At 46.1% G+C, this 11,432-nt stretch overlaps 1 protein-coding gene across 1 annotated transcript; it reads left to right on the top strand.

Annotated features, from left to right (window-relative positions):
* Positions 1-297: 297 nt before the first annotated feature.
* On the top strand, positions 298-6,500 carry LOC140831489 (uncharacterized). The gene is made up of 6 exons (XM_073195244.1): positions 298-879; positions 1,064-2,061; positions 2,124-2,367; positions 2,716-4,650; positions 4,692-4,694; positions 4,800-6,500. Exons 1-6 carry the CDS (start codon positions 298-300, stop codon positions 6,498-6,500), a joined length of 5,463 nt encoding a protein of 1,820 aa, XP_073051345.1.
* The last annotated feature ends 4,932 nt before the right edge of the window (positions 6,501-11,432 follow it).

Here is an 11,432-nt window from a genome sequence, read left to right as displayed (position 1 = left end):
GTGAGAAAAACACACTACCTTGTCACTATTCACCACCAACTCCCGCCATGTCATCGCCGCCGGATTCTGACCGACGAAGTATACCACCGGAACCGCCTCCTCACGGCGAACATCATACTCAAAATCAGGTGCATCGGAGCTCGGCAACCCCTCCTATTTTCCGATCGAAAATACAGCTTTTCCGTCCAACTCTTCGTCGGCGCCGTACTCTGCTCCAATCGGCGCCGACCACCCACCGTTCGACTCGCCTTGTCCAGACGGTGCTTTTGGTACCACCCTCACCCTCAACAACACCGTATGTCAACCACAATCACCGATCAAAGTCCCGACATCACTGTTCACGAGTTCGCCGTAACTATCTCTTCGATTCCGGCCGTTTCTTGTAATCTCGGTACAATACAAGCCCCGATCTATAATGCCCATGGTCAGACGATTCAGATGGCACCGGTATCAGCCCCAACGCCGTTCATCGTCGACGGCAATTTCAGATCTACTCTCTCGGCACCAGTCGCGATTCTGTCGTCCCATTCATCTCCGATTTCCGGCGCCGTTCCGGCGTATTTCTTCAATTCCTCTGGCCAAGATGTTCGTCCGGTCATGGGTAGGATTTTGCCATCTTCAATTTCTGGTTTCCGACCACCGGTCGGAAACCCCCAATTTCTAGGGCAAAATCGTGATTTTTCATCTTCTATGGTTAAATCGACCCCTCCAATGCCCGAGTCTACTCGAATTGGTCCCGGTTCTGGACTCCCCTCACCGTCGCTGATCCATGGTGGTGCTACGGCATGTGACTCGCGAGTCAACTCAGGTCGAGTCAAGTCACACGAGTTGGGCGAGTTGACTCGGCAGTCAACCATCGTGCTGGAACGGTCAAATCAGGTACGCGTGTTCCTACTTCGCTTACTGTGTCATTTCGTGATATTCTGACTCCGCCATCCCCTCGGACGGCCAAGAAAAGCTTTGATGAGTTGCACAATTCTATGAATGACATTCCTGTGCCAACTCTTCGGAATGGAAAACCGGGTATCCTATTCCCGGAAGAGGTGATTTCTTCCCTCGGCAGAACCTTTCAAATTTGCATCTGGTTGGAAAAATTTCTGGTAATCGATCTCTAGTTCCAAATTCTGGTATTTCATCTGCTTTTTCTAAATTGGGACTAGTTAGATCTTTTGATTTAAAGTTCATGCCTCGGGGTTTTCTTGTTCTTACACTGGCTTGTGAAGAAGACTATGCTTTCTTTTGGACCAAGGGGATTATGCAGGTGGGACCTCTGTCGATCCGTTTCTCTAAATGGACGCCAGAGTTTAATCTTCAGGAGGAGTCACCCATTGCTCCTGTTTGGATCCGCTTCCCCGGTCTTCCACTCCATCTGTTTTCTAAGCAAAGTCTCTTTGCCTTGGCTAAAATTGTGGGGAAACCGGTGAAAATGGATGATCATACTGCAGACTCTTCTCGGGGTGCTTTTGCCCGAGTTTGTGTTGAACTGAATGTTTTGGAAACGCCAGTCAAAGAAATTTGGGTGGGTTGGGGTGATCATGCTCAAGAAATTGAAGTCATTTATGAGCGAATCCCCGGGTACTGTACGGATTGCAAAATGCTGGGTCATTCGACCAGTGTTTGCTATTCCCATGGCAAAAACCCAAAACCCGTTCGTCCTAAGCCTGCTGACCGTGCTCCTGGTCAGTCTCCCATTTCTACAGAGCCTGCCCCACCAGGGGGTGTTGCTCCTGGTTTTAATTTGGGGACCCAGCCTCAGCTTCAGAAAACTGGCACGGGTCCCAGACGTAGAGGGAGAAAGAGGCCAGTTCGGCAGGTTCTTCCAAAGAAAAATCCTCTTGAGTTGAATCCTTTTGAGGTGCTCTCGCATGGGCAGGATGCGGAGCCTGATCCTGTTGGATTAGATTGTGTTGATACGGATCCTCCATGTGATAATCTGGAGGATGCCGGTGTTGGGACTTCTGGCAAGGATCAATTGGAGTCTGTTCTTGTTGAGGGTGTGATCCTCAGTGATGAGGTTATGATGGAGGGTTACAGTTGGGTGATTGTGTGGATGGTACTGGGGTACCGTCTACTTCTGAGTTGCCTGTGTTTGGTTCTCTGGGGCCTTGCACTTTGAATCACAGTAGTCATTCCATCCCCTCTGTTCCTTTGTCTCCTGATGATGCTTCCTCTGCGGTTGAGGAATTGGTTGCTAGGCAGGGGCCTTCTGTCAGTGAGTTGGTCTTCCGGCTGGAATCTGCTGGAGATACTGATCAGAATTTGATCGGCATTCAGAGTCGGGTGATGGCTCTAGGTATGAAAGTCGTATTTTGGATGCTGATATGGGGGATATTAAGAAAAGAAAGGAGAATGCTTTTCATAGGTCGCGTAAAAAGCGACAGGGCGGTTCGGGTGCCCATTCTCCATGAATTTTCTCATATGGAATGTCAGGGGGCTCCGGAGTTCGGAGTCTCAACAGAGGCTACATGCCCACGTTAAAGAAAAGAGAGTCAAGATCTTGGCTATTTTGGAACCCATGATTGATCTAGATGTTCGTTTTATGACTCGTCGTTTTGGTTTTTCTCGAGTTATATCGAACTCCTCGGGTCATATCTGGGTTTTCTTTGCTGAGGATGTCATGGTTGAGTGTCTCCTTGATCACACTCAATTCCTTCACTTCAGGGTTTCTGCTAGTTTTTTGCCGACCACTGTGTTTTGTTCTTTGTTTATGCTAAGTGTGACTACATTGAGCGCAGACAGCTCTGGACTTCTTTGCTTCAGGTTAAGCCTGATCAGGGTCCTTGGCTTGTTGGTGGCGACTTTAATGTAGTTAGAAATTCGTCCGAGTGTTTGGGTTCTTCTGGTGGGCGGTTACTTCCCATGGAAGAATTTAATCATTTTATTTTGGATTCTGGGTTAGTGGATGCTGGTTTTGAGGGGTCTTCGTTCACGTGGACGAACAAGACCATTTGGAAGCGTCTTGATCGGGTTTTTGTGTCTGTTGATTGGGGTGACCATTTTCATTCTATTCGTGTGGAGCACCTCATTCGTACAGTCTCTGACCATTGTCCTCTTTTTGTGTCAGTCCCGATATTTGCTAGTGGGCCGAGTTCTTTTCGCTTTCAGAGCATGTGGCTCAGGCACCACGGTTTTTTGCAGACGGTGCGGCTTAATTGGAATTTGCCGTGTCATTTGAACGGCATGCACCGTCTTTTTGTGAAATTGAAGCGCCTCAAGAGCCACCTGAAGTGGTGGAATAAGAGTGTTTTTGGGGATCTTTTTGTCAAACTTGCTGAGGCGGAGCAGGCTGTCCGGGTTGCTGAGGCAGTTTGCGAGGCTGACCCTTCGGATTTGCATTGGACTAGTTTGTCCAATTGCAATGAAGACCTTGCTCGGGTTACTGCCATGGAGGCGGATTTTTGGCGGCAAAAAGCCGCTTGTAGGTGGTTAGAGGATGGTGAGAGAAACACCAAACTCTTCCACAATATGGTCAAGAAAAAACGGGTGGCTAATAAAATTTTCCGTATTTGGGATAATGGTTCTTGCCTTACTTCCCCTGATCTTATTCAGCAGTCTGGAGCCGCCTTTTTTCAAAACCTGCTTACTGGGGATCCTTTTGTGCTTTCTTGCCCAGATTTTTCTGATTTCCCTTTGGTGATCTCGGATTTGGAGAACGCCAATATTGCTGCCCCCCCTTCATTGGAGGAGGTGCGGGCGACTGTTTTCTCCATACATCGTGATAGTGTGGCGGGGCCTGATGGTTTCTCTTCGGCTTTCTTTCAGCATTGCTGGGAGATTGTCCATCAGGATGTTTTGGATGCGGTTCTTGATTTCTTTCGGGGTAGTCCCATGCCACAGGGGTTTACTGCCACCACGATCACATTGATTCCCAAAGTCATGGGTGCTCAGGCTTGGTCGGACTTTCGTCCTATCAGCTTGTGTAATGTGACCAATAAGATCATTTCCAAACTATTATATTCTCGATTGAAGGTGGTGGCGGAGAGGCTTGTTTCGTGGAATCAGAGTGGCTTTGTTCCAGGGCGGGTGATTTCGGATAATATCCTCCTTGCTCAAGAGCTTACTCATAGTCTTTCTCTCCCCACCCGTGGTGGCAATGTTATTTTGAAATTGGATATGGCCAAAGCCTATGATAGGGTCCAATGGTCTTTTCTGTTGGATGTTTTGAGGCATTATGGCTTTTCAGAGCAGGTTGTGTCGCTGATATCTGCCTGCATTTCTCATTGCCAATTTTCAGTTAATATCAATGGTTCACTCACTGGATTCTTTGGATCCACTAGGGGTCTCCGGCAGGGTGACCCTTTGTCCCCTCTACTTTTCATTCTGGGGGCTGAGTACCTTTCGCGCGGGCTTGATCGTCTTTATCGTCAGTTTCCTGCGATTAGGTACCGATCTGGTTGTGATCTCCCTCTTTCCCACCTGGCTTATGCTGATGATATCATTATTTTTGCCAATGGTGGGACTCGTGAGATGAACAATCTCATGGATTTTTTGCATCACTATGAAAACTGCTCGGGGCAGTTGGTGAATGCATTTAAGAGCGTCATTATTTTGCCTCCGAGGTGTTCTGCTCGTACTCGTTCCCGTCTCCTTCGTATCACTGGGTTTGGGGAGGGTTTTTTCCTATCAAATACCTCGGAGTTCCTTTGTTTCGTGGGAATAGAGTTTGCTCTCTTTTTGATCCCCTTGTGCAGATGGTGAGTAAGAAGTTGGAGGGTTGGGAGCTTAAAACTCTTTCCCCGGGGAGTCGTATGACACTCCTTAGGAGTGTTCTCCTTTCGGTTCCCCTTTACATGTTTCAGGTAGTCCAGCCTCCTCTGGCAGTTATGGAGAGGCTCGAGAATGTTTTCAATGGTTTCTTGTGGGGTTCCAGACCTTTGGATAAGAAATGGCATTGGGCGAGGTGGTCTCGTGCATGTCTTCCTGTCTCTGAAGGGGGTCTTGGATTTCGCAGGCTCAAAGATATTGTGGAAAGCTTCTCCATTAAATTATGGTTTCGCTTTCGTCAAGGTTCATCTCTATGGTCCAAATTCATGATGAGAAAATACTGCCAGTTGGGGCATCCAGCTTGTGTTTCATCTGCTGGATTCATTTCTCCCACTTGGCGTCGTTTGCTTAAGATTAGGCCTCGTGCTGAATCTGGCATTCGATGGAGAGTTGGGATGGGAGATGTTAATTTTTGGGATGATATCTGGTGTGGGGATGTTCCATTATCTAGTCAGTTACCGGTTAGGGGGGATCGAGGTGTCCGTGTTTCTCACTTTATTTCAGATGGGGTTTGGGATTTTGATTTCCTCTGTTCAGTTGTTCCTCCCTCTGTTGCTGAGACTATTGCTCTGATCCCTATTGCATTGGGTGAGCCCGATTTGGCTATTTGGGTGCATAGTTCTGACGGTGTTTTTTCGATAAAATCCGCTTGGGAGCTTGTCCGCCTGAGAGACCAAGTTTCTGATATATTCACTCCTTGCTGGGGCAGTTGGCTGAGGCCTACTATGTCTTTCTTCCTATGGAGGTTTTGGCATCAATGGCTTCCAGTTGACGATGTTCTCCAGCGTCGTGGTTTCGAGCTGGCGTCTAAATGTCAGTGCTGTGAGATGCCTGAGACATTCACGCACATTTTCATTGACAGCCCTATTGCCAGATCTGTATGGCATTTTTTTGGGGCTGTTTTTCATGTCCGTATTCCCCTTACTAGTGATTTCAGACTCTTCCTCAGTGCTTGGAAGAGGCATCCGGGGTGGACACCTAGAGGCCACGTGAAGGAGTTTTTGCCTTTCATTGTTTTATGGTTTCTCTGGACAGCTAGGAATGATGCGAAACACCGTCATTTGCACATTTCTGGGGAGACTGTTAAGTCTCAGATTTTGTCCTATTTGCGTCTAGCTCACGCTGCGTCTACTGTTAAGCCCATGCACTGGCGTGGTGTTTTGCATGCTGCGAGGTCGCTTGGGTTTTTTGTTGATATGCGCAGGGTACATAAAATGGCGATTGTCCGTTGGTTGAGACCGCCGGTTGGGTGCTTCAAACTGAATGTGGATGGGAGTTCGAGAGGTAGTCCTGGAGCTTCTACTATTGGTGGTGTTGTTCGTGACTCCTCTGGTCAGGTGCTGGTTTCTTTCAGTGAGTTCATTGGAGTTGGGACCAATATCCGGGCAGAACTTTGGGCTATTTGGAGGGGTCTTCTCATTTCTTCTGATCTTCATTTATTCCCTCTTTGGATTGAGACTGACTCTCGTATATCTCTTCTTTTACTTCGCTCCCGCCGGTGTACTTGGGGTCTTGAGCATATTGTTACACGGATTCTTTTGCTGATGAGGGGGAGATCGGTTCATTTATCGCATATTTACCGGGAAGGGAATTCAGTGGCGGATGCCTTGGCGGCGAGGGCCCATACCTTTAGGCAGTATACCTTAGAGTTAGGTCCTTCCCTACCTCCAGACATCTCCATCTTTGCTAGATCTGATCGTTCTGGGCTTCCATACCTCAGAAACAGATCCTCTTAGCCATTTGCAGCCCCTTCTTTTTTTTTTTTGGATCTCTTTCTTCATGATCTTGGGTTCTATATCTATTTATATTTATATATTTATATATATATCTTTATTGCAGGTTAGTGTTCTTGGATGTTGGTTTACACTTTCATGTAGTCTGTGCAAGTGGGTCCAGACACTTGCACATGATGTGTTTATGCTTGTTTGTTCCGAGTGGGTTTCTGTTCTATTTCTGTTGGTGCTTTCCTTTGGCACATTCATGATCCCGGGCGGGCGTTTACTGCTGGTTCTGTTTCGCCGCCGTATTAGTTTTTGTAGAGGTGTTTGCTGGATGTCATGGTGGATTCATGGGGTGCTTTCTACAGGATCCTATGATTTTTATGCCATGTTTGTCAGACTCCTTCTTCTTGGGATTGAACTCTCTGCTCTTTTGATTCAGATGCTGGATATCTTCTGTCCTGGCGGGATTGCGATCTATATTTTGCTCTGTGATCGCCATTGTATAGTGATTTCCTGGCCAGACTTTCTTTTGACTAGTGGGTGTGGTACAGTTGTTAGCTCCCAGATGATATTTATATTGACAGATTGGATTCTTCAGGATGATAGTTTCGGGATGAGTGCTTTCGCATGGACTCTGCGATCATTTTGGCGTTATCATTTTGATTTCCTCAGCTGGTTGTTCTTAGCGCTCCTCATATTTGATTAGCAGTTGTCGATTAGTTGGTAGCCTCCTAGGGCGTTTTGCTTTTGTATTCCTTCTCTAGGTTGCTTTGTATTTATGTTTCTACTGCTTTAGCCTTTTTGGGGAGGTTTGTCTTTTCCACCTCCTCTTTTAGGTTTTATTTATTCTGTATTTGTTACTGTTTATTTTGTGGATATATACAGGTAGGGGTCTGCCTAACCCCCCCGCATCCGGCGGTGTTTTCCGGAAAAAAAAAAAAAAAAAACCCTAAACCCTAAACCCGGAAAAAAAAAAAAAACCCTAAACCCTAAACCCTAAACCCTAAACCAACCATTTTGCCCCCAAAAAATTTTTCTCTGAAAAAACACACACTAAAACGTGAGAAAAAACACACTATTTTCGTTACTGTTCACCGCCCACCGCCGCCATGCTCCCGCCGCCGGATCCCGGCCGGCCACCCACCCCACCTGAACCGCCTCCTCACGGCGACCTTGCTGTCCAAGTTTCAGTCCAAATGGAGTCCGATTTCCCATCCAACAAACCGATCGAAATTCTGTCTTCTCCGATGAATTCTTCGTCGCCGGCGTACACGTCTTCTCCCGGCGCCGGATGTGTGTCATCTGAAGCGCCTTTGTGTGACCTTTCTAATGCACCCCTTGCGCGACCGTCTTTCTTCCCCCATCGGCCGGAATCAGCTGTTGAATCTCCGTCGTCACTGTTCATGCCGACTGCGTCTGGTTTTTTGCCGATTCCGGCCGCCTCCGGCCACCTTTTTTCAAGTGAAGCCCCGATCTGGAATCAGCACTCCCAGACGAACATTTCGCCTCAAGTTTTAGCCCCAATGACGTTCTCAGGCGACGGCAATTTCAGATCTACGTTTCCGAGCCACTGTTCACTCGCTGCGACTTCTTCATTGTCAAATTACTCCGTCGTGGTTGCACCGATTTTCAATTCCTCTTCAGCGTACACTCCTCATGTTATGGGTAAGATTGTGGCATCTTCAATTTCTCCAAATTCGCCGGCGATTGTAAACGCCCAAATTCCGATTTCTTCTCCTTTTCCGGCGACTGTTTTTCCCGATTTCGCCCCTCCTCCGCCCGGTTCTGCTGGATTGGGTACCGGTTTTGTAATGCCCGGTTACTCGTACAAATGATTAGTAATACGTTTATGTCATTATTAGATAGCTAATTAGCTCATTATGTTTTTCATATTGATTGATGTATTGATATTGGGATTGAACATGACTTTTATATTGTTTATGGTGCATTGAGAATGAATATGTGTTAAAATAGTGATAGTAAGAGGTGTACATAGAAATAGTGTAATAGAAGTTGTAGGAAATGAGATGTAGATATGGTAGTTCGTACGGGTTTTAGCATAATGATTTGAATATTGATCCAAATTGAGTGAGGCCATAACCATTAGAAAGCTAAGATATAATGCTACAACTTTCAAGTTTTGAGTTTTGTCCAAATCATTGTGGAAGACAAGCCAAAAGCGCCCCGAAGTGCGTCGTGTATACCGTCATTCCTTCACTGACACATGTTAGGAGAATGGGCATAACTTTTTACTCAGACCTCCAAATGACCTGAAATTTGGAGAGCTTAAAGCCAAGACATAGGGCTACAACTTTGTAGTTTACAACTTTTCCAGATTATGAAGGGAAGAGCCGTTTCTGGAGCGATTTCTGATGAATCAGTGTGCAGAGCCGAAACTGGCTCGCCCTAGCGGTCAAAAATGTCCGCCCTAGCGAGCCTGTGCAGGAATAAAATGTATAGGGCCGAAACTTGCTCGCCCTAGCGGTCAAAAGTGTCCGCCCTAGCGAACCTGTGAAGAAATAAAATGTGTAGGACCGAGATTTACTCGCCCTAGCGGTAAAAAGCGTCCGCCCGAGCGCCGCCCAGTATAAAATAGGATAAGTATCGAATTTCTGAACCATTTCTCCAGCAATTTCCTCTCCTTAGCAGCAAGAACTCGAGAGAAACTCCAATAAATCTCTCTCCAAAGCTTCCTTCTTCATTCCTTTCAAAGTTTTGAGGTTAGAAGTTTATTCTCCATCACAAGAACATCATATAGGTGTAAGTTTTCTTCTCTTTTAGTTGTTCTACATGTAGAGGAGTGATTTTCACCTAATATATACATAGTGATGGGTTTATTGATGTATTTGACAGTATAGGAGCGAGATACATCGTCTCAAACAAGTATTCGTACGCTTGGACTGTAAGTTGGCATGTTCTTGAAGTAATACATGAGTAATATTATGAATTTCAAATGCATCTCATTGTCTATTGATATATGTACATTGTTAGTATGTTTATTGATGAAAACATAGCACCATATTCCATTGTTATGTATTAAATATGTAAGGAACATATGAATATTGATGATGGGTGCTATGTCATGAACAAGAACATGAACATGAAAAGAAAAGGATTGATTTACATGATATAGAGCTTGTTGACATCATGGGTGGTTTTAAGTCCACCAAAGCTATTGGCCAATATATGTTCATGGGGCGTGGGGATGCCAAAGGTTGCTCCCTGACGTCCAACACAGTAGTAGCTATATAATAAAGCAAGCACGGTAGTACAGGTCAACTAATGAGGCTCAAGTACAAAAATGAACATTGAATATATGCTACGGTATGACATGTTTTTAAGATTCATTATTGATCACGACTTGATATGTATGTTCCTTCGATGCATATTGATACGTATAAGTGCCAACTTATTGAGTTTTATAAACTCACATAGCTCATGTATTACAGGATCAGGTAGTTAAGATGCCTAGGATGCCGGTTCGCCAATGGATGCTAGTGACGTGCCCTACCTCGACAAGAACCGGGACTTCTTATTGTATAGCTTCCGCATATGTACTGTAGTAAATTTTATATGAGGGTTTGAAACAAGTTCCATGTTATGAATGATGATACAAAGTGTGTTTTTATATGAGAATATGCTTGAGGTTGTTGCTTGAGTTGAGTTTTTGGCTTATACAAAATATAGGGACATCATGCCAAAAATTTTATAAACCTTCAAAGTGATGCCTCTTGTTTCTTTTGGCACTTAGTTCCGATATTCACCCTGTATGCTGATGGAACTCCGGTTTCATGTTCTCCGCTGCTTCGCCGGTCAACGGTGGTACTCCGGCAGTGAACTCGCCAGTCAACTCGGTCGAGTCACTCAGTCAACTCAATGGAGTCAACTCTGCAGTCAACTCCCCTGTTTCGGCAAGCCAGTTCAGGTACGCATACTGTTGCTCCTTTTCCTGTGTCATTTCGTGATGTGTTATCACCACCATCCCCTCGTACGGTGAAGAAAAGCTTCGATGATGTCCTCAATTCGATGGAAGAAATGCCCGCACCGTCTTTGATGGATGGCAAGCCGGGCATCAGATTCCCAGTTGAGGTCATTTCTTCATTGTCTGAGCCCTTCAAATATGCTTTGGTTGGAAAAATCTCAGGCAACCGGTCACTAGTTCCTAATTCTATGATTTCTGCGGCTTTTGGTAAATTGGGGCTTGTGCGTTCTTTTGATTTAAAATTTTTGCCCCGGGGTTTTTTTGTTATCTCCCTCTCCTGTGAAGAGGACTATGCGCGTATCTGGACGCGTGGGACCATGATGGTGGGACCACTGGGGATCAGATTCTCTAAGTGGACCCCTGAATTTCAGTTACAAGAAGAATCCCCCATTGCTCCAGTTTGGATTCGTTTTCCAGGTTTACCCCTGCACTTGTTTGACAAACGCATTCTTTTTGCTTTGGCTAAACTTGTGGGTAAACCGGTGAAAATGGATGACTACACTGCTAATGCTTCTCGTGGCTCCTTTGCTCGTGTTTGTGTGGAGATTAATGTCTTAGAGCCTCTCACTAAGCAGGTCTGGGTTGGTTGGGGAGAACATACCCAGGTTCTTGATGTTGTATATGAGAAAATCCCTGCGTATTGCACTGATTGCAAGATGCTGGGACATTCCACTAGTGTTTGTTACTCTCATGGAAAGAACCCTAGGCCTGCTAGGCCTAATCAAGCTTCTTCTAATCCTAAGCAGCCAGTTGCTCCTACAGTCCAGACACCCCAGGAGGGTGTCACTCCTGCTTTTCCTACGGGACCACAGCCCCAGCTTCAAGAAATAGGCCTCGGTCCCAGACGGAGGAGGAGGAGGCGTCCAGTGCGTCGGGGTCCCCCTGCTGGAGTTACCCCTCCCAACACTGTTGTCCCGCAGGGAGCGGTTTCGTCTAATGCTTTTGAAGTCCTATCCCCCTGGCGT

Source organism: Primulina eburnea, chromosome 5 (assembly GCF_022965805.1).
Source record: "Primulina eburnea isolate SZY01 chromosome 5, ASM2296580v1, whole genome shotgun sequence".
NCBI lineage: Eukaryota > Viridiplantae > Streptophyta > Magnoliopsida > Lamiales > Gesneriaceae > Primulina > Primulina eburnea.
This window is presented reverse-complemented; position numbering and strand designations above follow the sequence as displayed.